General features: G+C 38.2%; 2 protein-coding genes and 1 long non-coding RNA gene across 6 annotated transcripts in view; 1 reads left to right on the top strand and 2 right to left on the bottom strand.

Moving 5' to 3' along the window:
• Window positions 1-2,507, bottom strand: part of elmo1 (engulfment and cell motility 1 (ced-12 homolog, C. elegans)) — a 92,083-nt gene extending 89,576 nt beyond the window's left edge. For all 4 annotated transcript variants that reach the window (XM_020707074.3, XM_078954975.1, XM_078954974.1 and 1 more), the window contains exon 1: window positions 2,356-2,507. The gene's annotated coding sequence lies outside the window, so the exon portion shown is untranslated. The remainder of the gene's footprint in view (window positions 1-2,355) is intronic.
• LOC144995337 (uncharacterized) lies at window positions 1,932-3,649 on the top strand. Its single transcript, XR_013658899.1, has 2 exons — window positions 1,932-2,091; window positions 2,158-3,649. It is a non-coding gene; the product is annotated as an uncharacterized LOC144995337 (long non-coding RNA).
• An 834-nt stretch (window positions 3,650-4,483) lies between these two features.
• On the bottom strand, window positions 4,484-13,609 carry rp9 (RP9 pre-mRNA splicing factor). The gene is made up of 6 exons (XM_004073806.5): window positions 12,861-13,609; window positions 12,659-12,689; window positions 12,437-12,566; window positions 8,543-8,634; window positions 7,269-7,330; window positions 4,484-5,232 (listed from the first exon to the last, which is right to left on the bottom strand). Exons 1-6 carry the CDS (start codon window positions 13,007-13,009, stop codon window positions 5,028-5,030), a joined length of 669 nt encoding a protein of 222 aa, XP_004073854.1. The 5' UTR covers window positions 13,010-13,609; the 3' UTR covers window positions 4,484-5,027.
• Window positions 13,610-13,640: the final 31 nt, after the last annotated feature.

Here is a 13,640-nt window from a genome sequence, read left to right as displayed (position 1 = left end):
CCCATTCACCCATTCACACATACATTCACACAATGGTGGCGGCTCTGCTGCCGAACACTGGTGCAAACCTTCCACCAGAGGTAAAGTGGGGTACAGCGTCTCGCCCAAGGACATTTCGATACATGGGGTTGCAAGGCGGGAATCGGACCTGCAATCTTCCGTCGACCGCCCCACCGCTGCACCACAGCCGCCCAGTTTAGTTAAGCCATTACCTATTGAATTCTGTAACTTTATGATCCTTATGATTTTATGCTTACTATACAATTACCGGTATGAAGGCCATTGAGACGACTGTTGTTGTAATATTGGGCTATATAAATAAAATTGAATTGAATTTCACAGAACTAGGATCCTGTAGGTTTATTACTTCTCTCCAAACAAATGATAACTATAACATTTTCATGTGACAAGTGAAAACGTGAAAATATAACTCAAAATAACGTAGGTGCTGTACAGCTTCCTAAAGTTATTCTGAATTTCAAAGGGCTGTGACGCAATAGCATGACTGGAAACCATTCAATTATGAGTCTTCATACCAAATTGAAATAAAAAAAACTTGATTTGTATTAGGGTTGCTTATCTTTTGATCTACTGTCAAAGCGTTTTCAATGGTCTTTTAATTATGATATTGCTGTTTTGATCCAAATAAAAAAAAAAAAGAAACTGTCGTTTTCAAGAACAGTTTCTGCAGAGCAGCAGTAGTTCATTAAAAAATCATCTCTGAGTTTTGGACGGGACTATTAACGTGGATTGTCGCCACCCCCCATTCCTATCACCCCTACCTCAGAGCTCTCTGTTTACACGCTCTCCCGCTAGCTTACAACCCCTCACAACCCCAACGTAACATTACTGGTGCAACAAAAATTGGCGGGCAATATCGCAGCTATCTGTACGATTTTGATCCAGATGCCCAGACATGGATGTACACGTGGTTGTGGCCCGCCCCTTGTTTTTCCTGCATCACAAACACAATCTTTTCCAAACAGAATTTTATCATTTTCTACTGATTCGTAACAAGTTGAATAAAGAAATACTTAGAAATGCTATTTTAAGCTTAATATACTTTATAGATGTCCTCCATCATCAGAAAAATCCCACAAGGACAAGTTCAAAACACAAACACTATTTTATCATTAAAGCGATAAAACCAGAGCTGTGCAGGTTGAGGTCTTAAGAGTTTTACAGTAGTTTACGTCTGACTTCTCTGCATCTAAAGCACACGTGTCAAACTCAGGCCTGCAGGCCAATTTTGGCCCGCAGTTTAATTATTATTGGCCCACAAGATCATATCAAATGTGCATTAGAGCTGACCCGCGGATACTGCAAATCCCACAATGCTTTGGTAGTATGTTGGCGCCCAGTCGAAAACGGCAAGCGCTCCTTTTTTCTGTTGACAGTCACTGACAGCCATGCTCCAGTCGAATCGGATGAATTAATGTCACCCTCAACAAAAATGGCCAAACGAAAGATGGACACCAGGAGCTTTGAAGACAGATGGGAGGCAGATTATCTGTTCACGAATATAAAGACAGACCTGTTTGTCCTGTGTGGAGCTAACATGGCTGTAACGAAAAAATATAACCTAAGAATATGAAAAGGTTAAACATTACATATCAGTTACAGTTCATTTTTCAATTAATATTGAGTTAGACCCCTGACTTTACTTCTCTGCTTCATTTTGGCTCACTGTGAATTTGAGTTGACACCCCCTGGACTAAAGCAACAACTGCATATCAGGTTGTATAGTCCCAATGTTAACAAATAAAAGGGTTGTTTTGAAGGGTATCCTTGATGTCCTTCATCTTGTCAACAATGCATTTCATGCTGAAGTCCACACCTATTACATCAGTGTTGCAGCACAGATGAGCAGTGATGCATGAATCCTGGCTTTAGATCCTTCATAATGGCCCATGCTCTCTCTCATTTGCAGCAGTCTGCTCTGAAGTTGAAGCCCGCAGACGGCAGCTCTGTCATTCGGTGTGGGGAAGAATGAGTAGCCTATGCCTGATCTCTGCCAGCCTCACTGAATCATGCGTGAACTTTGACGAACACCAGCTTCCTCTCGGCGTTTCTGCGGGAAACCTCGAAGCGGTAAGTTGGTGGAATCATCCTCTCCCACAACTTGAAATCTCTCTTCTTATTTTTTTTATTATTCAGAGTTGGCGGCTATGAATCAAAGCAGGATGGCGCGCGGGTGCATAAAGGCCACTTCACAAAGTAGCGACAGGAAACACTGAACAATGACGATTCAATGCAGCGCACGGACGCCAGAGTGAGAGGCGACGAACATCCCCGCAAAAACACAGCAGCCCGCCAAATCCCGCAGCCGACAAGGTTCATGCGGCGTTTACTGACCTGTCGAAGCGAGGACTCTCCCTCCACTGATGTCCGGAGTTGGTGCGCGTGTGGCGGCTGTGCGTCACTCAGTGTTTTCGCCCACCCTGACTCTCCTCTGTCTGTCGAACTAGAGATAGTGCTGATGTTTCCACTTCCTCCTTTCTTCCGCCGTCTGCTGGCTGGAGCGGTGATGATGATGATGATGATGACCAAGGAAGATGAAGACGCTTCTCACACACATCACAGAAAATATGACTCCACTTCAATTTGTTTAAATTAATATATTTATATTTACGTCCACATTGTGCATACATTTAATGCTTAAAACTAAAAAGGATCAATATGTTATTCTTTAATTGATATTCTTAATTACCTAAAAAAAAGTTCCCCAATTATTTTTTTTCAACAACAAAATAAATTAGGAAAGATTTTATACATTTTCCTTGAATCTCTGTGCTTATTTTTTAAACATCATGTCAGGAGTTTTGACATGTTCTTGTAGAATTTTTTTGACAATAGAGGACATGATCAGAAAATTGAAACTTTGTTCAAGTCATTGTGAATCAGGAGCAGACCCCCCCAAAAAATATATCCTTTTGGAAATAGCTTGTTTGTAGCCGGCTTCATTCTGATGCATCCACTTTTAGACAAATGGATCCATGTTCGTCTTTGTTTTCCTCATCTGAGCTGGAATCTGCATCAAAACTGTACGGCCGGATAGCTCCAATATTCCTCGCCATTTTGGTTGCAACACTAATGTTAAGCTGTGGCTGTAAGCCAGCGGGAGAGAGTGTAAACAACGGGATGATGGGAAATGTGGGGAAGCGTTTAGTCTGTCAACAGTCCCGCCCACAAGTCAGAGGCTTTCTAATGAACGCCTGACGCTCTGTAGAAACTGTGTCCTAAAAAAAACGATGCCGGTTTTTTGATTTAGCCTAAAAACGACATCATCTTAATTTAAAGACCACTGGGAACACGTTGACAATGGATCAAAAGATAATCAGAGTGGAACTTCAATATTCTGAATACAATGTTTAAAAGTAAAGGAAGAAAAAGACACAAATGAATTTTCTGTCCATCCATCTTTGGAACAATTGATCTCTTGTGTCTCATACATATATGTACATATATATATACATACATAAATGTGTGTGTATATATATATATATATATAAATATTTTATATATATACTTATGATTACATCTTTTATTTGCTGATAAAAGTTCATGTGAGTTGGCATCTCAGCGTGCCCTTTAAGTTGTAGTGTTTGTATTTCTATACTTTATTCATAAAGTATTATTCCCACTCTTATGTCACTTGACTTTCTCTGTTTTCTGAAAAATGTTTTTGGAGGGAATGTTTTGTGACACTGCCTAAATTGTCTAAATGACTGATGCTTCACAATCTTTTCCCAGTCCTTCATGGCACTAAGGCTTAAACACCATCATCCTCATTCGCATTGACCGAGTGCTTCAAATAAAAAAACTTGCTGACTGGATTCTGTCGACGTGGCGCCGCCTGCCTCCAAACAGCATCTGTGACTAAACCTCATTTGAAAGATTCATTGTGGTCGTCGAAAGGGGAACTCATCAGTCAGAGCAGCAGAAACCGGCAGGAGGCAACGGCAAAAGTGGGCACACCGAGGGAGGTTGAAATGGGAACATGTAACTCCGAATCCACCACTTTAATTCTTCAAACGTCATTTTCTATCCTCCTTTGATGAATTTCTTTTTTTAAGCGCACGCTCTACGCTCTTCAAACCCATTCGAGGCACTGAGAAGGCCCCAGACTCAAATCTAAATAAGAATCTGGTTAGTCCGCTCAATGTCGGTCTACTGTAATTGCTTGTCTTCTAGGGTCATTAGGAAAAAGGAATGTTTCCAGTTTATTTCCACAGCAGAGACATGTTTCACTTATGAACAAAAAAAAGTGAAAGATTTTCCAAATGAAAAGCCATTTTTAGAACTTTTGCTGTTTATGTCTGAGTTACAAACCCAGACATGCTATCGGAATCAGTAATATTTATGTGTTTCTGGGAGAATTTGATGAAAGGAAACTGTTCATTAGCTCTGAAAAGGTCAAAAGGTACATATTAAAACAACCAGGAGATGAAAATGTTCAACGTTAATCCAAAATAAAACAGGGTTTTCATTGGTTAACATTGACTGAAAGGAAGATTTTTTTATTCTCAGAATTTCAAAAAATGAATTCTCATTTCTCAGTGGCATGCCATAGTAAATAAGCATTTATGTGGAAAACATTCAAATTGCAATCTAGTCTTTCATTTAAACTCTCTACAGTTGATGTGCTTTAAACACTACAATCACTTTAATACAGGTAAGCCTAGCATGCAGAGGAAGCAAATCTCTTTAGACGGTGTTTGCTGACACACAATCTCCTCAGAAACTGTGATGGCGGATTATCTCTCTTACTAGCAAACTCCATTTACATCCACATATATGCTTTTACAGACCTATTTCCAGGCGGGAAATACTTTTTTTTAACTCACCATCTGACCGAGCGGACTGATCTAATAGAGGTTATGGATGCAATTTGCCGTCTTGGCTCAAAGGAGTCACGAGCAGAGGATAAATAGGTTGAAGTTCTAGTTGAAGTTACTTGCTTGAGTCTCTTTTCACATTTAAAGCCTGTAAAGTTCGAGCAGACAAACCAAACGTATTCTTAATTCTTAGTCGGAATCAGATGAGTCACTGGTTTTAGAATGCTTGTGCTTCCTTTTTGTCTTCTTCTTTTTCTTGTCCTTCTTCTTCTTGTCCTTCTTTTTCCTCTTTTTGCTACGTTGGTGGTGGGACGAGGAGGAGGAAGAGGAGGAAGAGCTGTCTGAGTCAGAGGAGGAAGTTGTGTCTTGAAGCAGTTGCTGTAGCTGCTGGATCCTATAAACAGAAGCAGAAAGGAGAGCCGGTGGCATTACCTTCCAGTCCAGTGAGCTAAACACAGCAGACAGAGGATCCAGATGCTCAGTTTGTTCCAACACCTGCCTTTCCGGACTGCAGATGGGGGTCATGGGAATCATCCTTTCAGGAAATGCTTCTACTTTTTACTCTAATGTAGATCACCCAGAAACATAATCAAAAATGTTAACAGTCAAAGGAGGTCATGTAAGAAGAGCTTTTTAGGTAAATACAACTTGGGCTAATGATTAACTATGTAGCCACAAGAGGGCCTGAGTCTGGGTCTCCCTGTGCCGGTCCCCAGCCCGGATAAAATACAGGGCTGTGTCAGGAAGGTCTTCCAACAGAAAATCTCTGCTAAACCACCTGTTCAGTGAAATCCGATTGGCTGTGACGAACCCTGAAGGGATTTGTCGAAAGGTGAACAACATTATCATTTGCTAGCTGGGTGAAAATGGCTGGAATTCTACTAAAGTTGACAATAACAAGTGTTTCAGTGAAGATGTGCACCAACACTAAGCAGTCCAGTTTCCCGAAGGATGTTCAGGTTGATGAAAATGAATCCAGCGAGACTATTTTGGTCAACATTTATCCATAAAATTCATACTCTTTAATACAAACGGTTATAGTTCATAGTTCTGGTTTGCTGCCCCCATATGGGGCTTTAAAGCAGATGACTGTGGGGTCTCTGCCTTGAGTTTCTTTATGCACTCCCATATTTGCTCATGGTGATAGTTGAGAAGGGCATCTCAAGATTTCAATCACAATTTTGGTCAAAAAGCTGAAATGTTCGTTGTGACCTAGATCAGTGTTTTTCAACAGGTGTGCCGTGGGAAATTCCCCTCCTTCACTGATCTAAAAACATTTTCCATCTCCAGGATATCAGCTCTGTGTTCATCAAAACAGGCCCTGATAAAATGATGAAATATCGTAAAATACTTTTTTCTTTGTGTTTATTTGATTCTATTAAAGAAATTTTGATAAGAATGACGGTACCGCGATTTAGCTGCAACTATAACTGTTTTGGGAAAAGTCCCGCCCCTTTAACTGTCTCCACCAATCATTCTTGGAGGCTCAATCACACGTCATCAGTCTGACCAATCAGAGGTGGTTAAAGTCTTCACTTCCTTGTTCTGATTCTACTCATAAAGTCTCTCAGTTCCAACAAAAAAAGCAGCTAAAGCTCGTCTTTAGCGGTGTAGCTTTCCACAGAATCCGGTATCAGACTGTGGAACAAGTGAACAAAATAATGAAGCTCAGAGACGCTAGTCTCTGAGGCTGTTCGGCGGCTGTTTGCACTACATCTCCCATGATGCACTGGGTGAAAGTGACAGCGTCTCAGCGCACAATGAGTCTTCATTGTTAAACGTCTTGAAAGAACAACGAACACACATCAAACAGTTTTTAAATCTTCTAATTTAACTTTTATTACATTTTTTAGAAAAAACAGCTGCAGCTTCCAGCTTTTCTGCCACAATTATCACAAAAATGCATGTGAGATTGTGGAGGGTCTGTAGATCAATACAGACTATGAGTTTCTCCTTTGTTTTGTTTATTTGGATGCTGGGGTGCCGCAGGATTTTTGTCAAGGTTAAAATGTGTCGTGGCTCAAAAAAGGTTGAAAAAGACTGACCTAGATAACACGGGCGCCGTTGATGCAATCAGCGTGAATCAGCTGGTTCTAAGGTGGAGAAAAGCAGCTTTTGCGCTGATATGCATAACAGTACGAACTAAGAGTGTTGCTTATCCTCACACAGCTGTGTTCTCCTCAATTGACGTCGATTGCTTAAGCACTACATCACAGTGAAGTGTTAGATATCAGCGCATTGCTGCTTTTCTCTGCCGCAGAAGCGCTTGCATTACATTAATGGCATTAACGGTTGAAAAGTTAACCGCACCATTACTGATTTCTAAGGTGTAAAAGTTGGTCTAATGTACCCTACTCTGTTTTTCCATTAGCTTCTGTGGCAGCTCTGAAATAAGAGTCAAGGCACATGGCGGTGCACATGAGTACATACCTGGTTTCTTTTTCGTTTCTTTTATTTTCCCGAATCAGGTCATACATGGGGTCTTCGTGTGCCTAAAAAGATAAACCAAAATGTACCGAGTAGGAGACAAAGAAAAAGATAATAAATTATACTATTCATTAGGGATGTCCGATCCGATCATCAGAAATCGGACCTGATAATGTAGTTTCAGACCATTGAAATCGGATGTTGTGTCCCGATCAAGAATCAGACATTTATTTTGTTATTATTTTGATCGTTGTATACTCCTAGCTTATTATTACAGATAAATACTCCACTAGAAGTCTGCATATCATGAACAGATTCATTGCCTTAAAGCACAGCAGAATACAGCACTAATTTCAGCCAAGAACTGTTTGGACATCAACAGATTTGGACTTTCCTTTTCTCTTAGTAAACATTTAAAGCCTTTGTGTTTTGTCTTAACTCTAACAATGACCTACAAGGGCATTTAAAAAAAAACAAAGGTTTTTGTTTCTTTTAATGAGAATTGCTCTCTCCCTGCTCCCAGCAGAGACGGCAGTGAAACGGCTACAAAGTGTAAACTCTGGGAAAAGGTGACCAACGAGTAAATCCATCAGTAATCTCTCAAAAACAACTAAAACTAATAAATAGTTACACTGATCCTCATCAACAACTACTTTGGAAGAAAGTCATTGTTTTTCATCATTAAGAATTTTTAATGGAGATCACTAATGATCAAAAATGTTCAATAGCACTGAAGACTTTAAAGCTACAGTCTCCAAACACGACTAATTATCATCTAATCAAAGATAACTACTTTTTTCTGGTTGATAATTACACTATTTTTACTTGATTGTTGCTCTGTTTAAGCATTAAAAAATAAAAAAAGGTAAGTAAAACAAAAATAGAGGAAAACCTGGTTCTGTTCAGAAAATCTGTTCATATTTGAATGTGTTGCAAGCAAATGAAATTGAATTTTAACATTAAAATCACAGGACTCTGAATGAGATCAGAGCCAAAAAAAACCTGATTGGGACATCCTTACTATTCATATAATATACAGAAAACTGTCACAGTACTTTCTTGCTAACCGCACTGAGTAAGCACTGTCACGACTTTAAAAGAGTACGAGGGAAAAAAGAACGCTACATTTATAAGAGACCGAACCTTCCTGTTAAGTGTTGCTACAATACAAACATAGTTGAGAAGCCTGTGTTTGTTGTGTAAATTGTGGTTTTAAACTTCACTGTGGTTATCTGACCCTATGACTTTAGAGTCCAACAGCCCGTTAAAAAACGTACCACTCTAAACTGCTCCAGCTTCTGGTTTCCTTTAATAAAAAAAGGACATTCTTTATCTCCTGTCCGGTGACCATAGCGCTTGCATCTCCAGCCTGTAGAAAAAAAGAATAAAAAAATTAAGTAAGTCCCTGCGTGTTAAACAAACCCAACATGTAAGGTAGTAGCTATAAATTTGCAAAAATGAAAAAGAAAAAAAGCTTTAAGAGTATAACTTTACTAAAATTACTAGTATTTAAAACTTCTTACTACGCACCATTACTTTATAGCTCTACTTCACCAATCACCTAAAAAATGTCAAACTCTGACTTCACAGCTATGTCGACAGAAGAAAACGTGTCCAGACATTACAGAAAGGTTTGCATTTATAACCCATGGTTGCATGTTTTGGAGCCATTCCTAGTAGAACGTAAACCATACCCAACTGTATAAAAAAATAAAAAACATTGATCAAAGTGAAACGATAAAGTGAAACCTAAAACGATAAAATATTTGCATGGCACGATATAATGTGAATGTCGTGCCAAAGACGTGTATGTACATCCACATGAACAAAAGATCTAGGATGTTGTGGTTGAGGAAGGAAACCCAGATATTTTATACGTCAACACAACACAAATACAGTTTTTAGGGTTATATCTTCTAAAAATTCTATATCCACTGCTACGCCGATGACACCCCACTGTGTCTTTAGTCATCTCTCATAGGTTAAAACCTGGTTTTCCTTCAACTTTCTTAAACAACAGTGAAAAAACAAAACTTCTCTTGTAGCATCTTTATTTTAATGATAGATGCAACTTTTTAGTATTTTTAAATTAGTTGGAATTTCTTGTTTTTTAGTGACCCTATGATGCACTTTTTTAATTAATTGCACATTTTTTAGATGTATTTTTACAAATGACAGAATAATGCAATGTTTATTAGTTGCAAATTAAGTCGCAGTCAAGCACTTAAGAGCACTTAAAATTTACCCCGGTTTTAATGACTAAAGTTATCCCTACATTGATGTAATAAAGTCAGGTTGTCATTCTGGACAATCCATTATCAATTATTATTAGGGCTGCACGATATGAGGAAAACTGGCGATATGCGATATTAGTGATTAATATTGCGATAACGATAACATTTGCGGTAAATAAACAAATAGCAAAACAACCAAAACATCATATCAATGAAACACCTTTTTCATTGCAACAGTTTCAAAATTACACTCTAAATGACATAGGAGGCAAACATCTAACATAAAAGGGCTCCATCTGATTGGTCAACAAGGTGAAGGGGTCCATCTGATTGGTGTAATGCATAAATGGATTTATTTGATTCGTTAAATGCTTCAAGCTGCCATAAGATTGTTTTAGCACATTTAAGTTAACCATTTATTGCAATTTTCGGTGTCTTTTGCGATATGCATATTGCACTGCTTGATATCGCGATAACGATAAATTTGCGGTATTTTGTGCAGGCCTAATTATTATCAACAACTTTACCCTCTCTATATTTTCCTACTGCATAATATCAAGTAACTAGTTATTGGTCCGTGCTGGTCTGAGTCCAAGTTTCTATGGCAACCAATCTCACCAAACAGGAGTGAGCTTGTTGGAAGTCCACACCTCCACCCCTTGAAAGCGAGCATGAAAACAGGAAATCTGTCAAACGGTCAATGTGGGGGCCAGCACTCAGCATCTATTTATATTGAATGATAATAATTTGTAAATGAAAGCAATTAAAATATCCAAAGTATCAACTTTTGTTAAAAATGAAACTAACAATGTGCTTGTAGTCAAAGCAGCAGCCATTCAAACATTTTTAATACTTTACACCCAAACTGGAAAACATTTGTAAACGAAATGTTTTTGCCAAAAACTACATTTATTAACACAAATGATTTCTTCTGTTAAACAGAATCGTTAAGTGCTAAAGCTGTTGCTTTCATCTGTAAAAGGAAAGAAGTTTGTCACAATATTAGGCTGAACATGTCACGCTCAGATTCTACACATTTCTGAACAGGTCCTCTTTGAGTGTTTCCATCATACCAAGCTACTGAAGCTTCAAGCAGCATGACAAAGTGTGGGCGGAAAGAATGAATGGGCGCTCTCTGTCATGTCAGAAAGACAGAATATAAAATCTATAAAGCCGGTATAAATGTGTGCCACACTTGTCAGGAAAACAATGGACATTATTGTTTGTGTAGTGTGTTTCTTTTGTTACTTAGAAGTATTTCGCAGACACTTTCATCAGAAAGATTCTACAGTTTTCTTGCTATTATAAAAAGAAACCGTTATAAATGCTAAAGACTGAAGCCCTTTACAATCTTTAACTTGGGTTAAAAAAAAACAATAAATTGAACGATTTTTTGCTTTGCTTTGCTCTGTAACAGAAATATTTCTGTTTTAAAATGTATTTAAGGGGAGCACACGCAGCACCATTACTGAAAATAGAGTTTCAGATGTTTTTACCATGTTCTTGTGGCATTTTTCTGATGATGGTTGACATTACGGAAAATTCAGCCTAAAATTGCATTTCTGAGTATTTCTTTATTCAAATTGTCATTAATTAGAAGCAGACAAAAAATGCCATTTGAAAAAGCTCGTAGTGGTTAAGCAGAAGCTATGATCAGCAGCTCCCCGCTCTCCTCCATTCCAATGCATCCACCTGGGTAGCTAACTGGATAGCTCCAATATTGCTCGCCATTTTTGTTGAATAATGTTAGGTTGGAGTGTGAGGGGCTGTAAGCTAGCAGAAAAGCCTGTAGACAGACATAGACAGCCCCACTCACAACTTGGAGGCAAGGGTCTTTGGATTTTGTCTGAAAGTGGCATAATCCTAATTAAAAGACCACTGGGAACGATTTGGAAAATATATCAAAAGATGATCAGAGTGGGACTCTAGGCATGGAGACAAATTTCTGTGTTATGGTGTTACGTACTAATATTTTAAATCACATCCTGAGCTTTTGTGTAAAAATAGAATCAATATTTAGACTGTGCATGCCGCTTGCGCATGTTCACTTCACCATTGAAGAACTCGGCGTCGCTTTGGAAAATGTACAGTGTTAAAATATGGGTAGCGAGGCTTACTGGGATAGCTTATACTCTGATTTCCATTTGGAAAAAGGTACAGTGGACTTGGCAGACATTTATGAGCCAGCGGCAGCTTTTTCATGACTTTGGATCGATTTTACTGCTTTGTGAAAGGGACAGGAAAAAATTAGGCCCCCAAAACCACCCCCTCCCTACACATCGAGGACACTTGATGAAACGCACGACGTCCGTCGTTACAGACCCGAGTCCCACACGTCACATCGGGACGGACAATGTTAATGAGCGCTCACAGGTTCAAGCCCCAATACAGAATTATAAACGGCACTCGGCAGATGTAAAGCATGTAATAACAAAAATTGAACAATCTTCTAAAAAATATTAAGAATTGTACATTTCAACCACTTGAATAATGTCCTGTGACAAATTGATGGTGTTTAGAGCACAGATAGGGAAGATGTACCAAAAAAAGATTGATATACCTACCTGTAATTACTACATTTTTCCATTGTTTTCTATCCACAAAACACAGGCGAGACAAAATATTAATAACTTGCTTTTTGGACTATTTTATGTATTGCTGTGTTCTGAATTGGAAGCTCTATCATTTCTGGTCACCAACTTTTATCTCAGGTAGGGACCACAAGCCCACAATTATCTACGGTCAAGAGAAAAAATGTGTTGACCAGAAATGATAGAGCTTGAAAAAAATCCAGTCCTATTGATTTCCGCATAGATGAGTGCCTTAGAAAATAAACTCCCATAACTACTCTCTGTAGCATTAATTGATTCTTCATTGTTGGGCACTTTTTGGGTATTTATTTTACAAGTGGATAACTTATAAGTATTGTATACTCACACTGCATCACCTTAACCTCTTTACCAAGAGGCATCCACAGTCCCCTGGTGGGAGCCTGCGCCAGGAAGCTTCTGGCTTCTTCATTTCCTGGTTCTGCAGGAATACAGTCCTCTGGTTTCTCCTCATGTTCCTACATGAACATATTTGCTGTCACCATTAAATGACTCAATCAATCAATGCACATTTTTTTTTGTCATTTGTATACATACGCCTCTGAACTACCTTAATAAATCCTGGAGGGGGCTTTTCATAGCTGCATGACAAAAGAATAGACCGTGGAGTCATTTATTGTAAAAGATTTTAGTTAAGCAAAAGCATCATTTCTTTCTTTCTTTTTTTTTTTTAGAAAAATAAAAAGTAACTCTTGTCACTTTATTAATTCAGATTATTACACCCTTTATTGTAGAATTAAAATAAAACTTACAAAGTCTCGATGTGCTTCAATTTTTGGACCTCCTGGGTGAGTTTTTTCGTTTGTTTCTTGAGTGTTTCCAAATCATGTTTAGAGTCCTTGTGTTTCTTATGATCTCGTCTTTCCCCTTTTTTTTCGGACTTTCGTTTTCTGTCTGACATTGTAAGAAAAGACAGATAAATTTTTCTTGTTCTTTGCAAAAAAACAAAATAACTACTTATATGCAACGTGAAACATTTTTTTGCTTTAAGTTTTTACAACCACGCAAACATTAAGCTAACCTAGCAAACATGGCATTTGCACTACTTCCTGTTTTTCTTCTTCTTTCGTCATGGCATCCAACGGTTAGGCACTTCCGCCACCTACTGTCCAACAGTGGAACTTACACAAGATTTACTTCCTGTGCCAAGTTTGTGTAAGTCTAGCGCCATTGACAGGCTGAAAAATCAAAAAGCTATGATTTCACGTTGTCTTTACTTTTTTTTAACACAATCACAATAAGGTATAGATTCTTAAATTACGTTTCGATTATTTTATGTTTACATTTTTGTTTTAAAAACAGCTTTAAAACAATTTATGGGGTCAATCATTTACAAAGTTTATAAAAAAATTTTGGATACCATCAACTATTTACCATATTTTTATTTCTCATTGAAGGTTGTTTGTGATTACCAAACCTTTAACTTTTTTTTAAATATAATTTCCTGTTACATTAGTTCAGTGTTATTATGGTATGTAGAAAAGGCCTCATTCCTATGATTTCTAAAGGCAGACAGACTTATGTTTATTTAA

This window comes from Oryzias latipes, chromosome 11, assembly GCF_053564925.1.
Source record: "Oryzias latipes strain Hd-rR chromosome 11, Olatipes_Hd-rR_3.1".
NCBI classification, from domain to species: Eukaryota; Metazoa; Chordata; class Actinopteri; order Beloniformes; family Adrianichthyidae; genus Oryzias; species Oryzias latipes.
The sequence above is the reverse complement of the archived record's forward strand: the minus strand, read 5'-3'. Positions and strand labels throughout refer to the sequence as shown.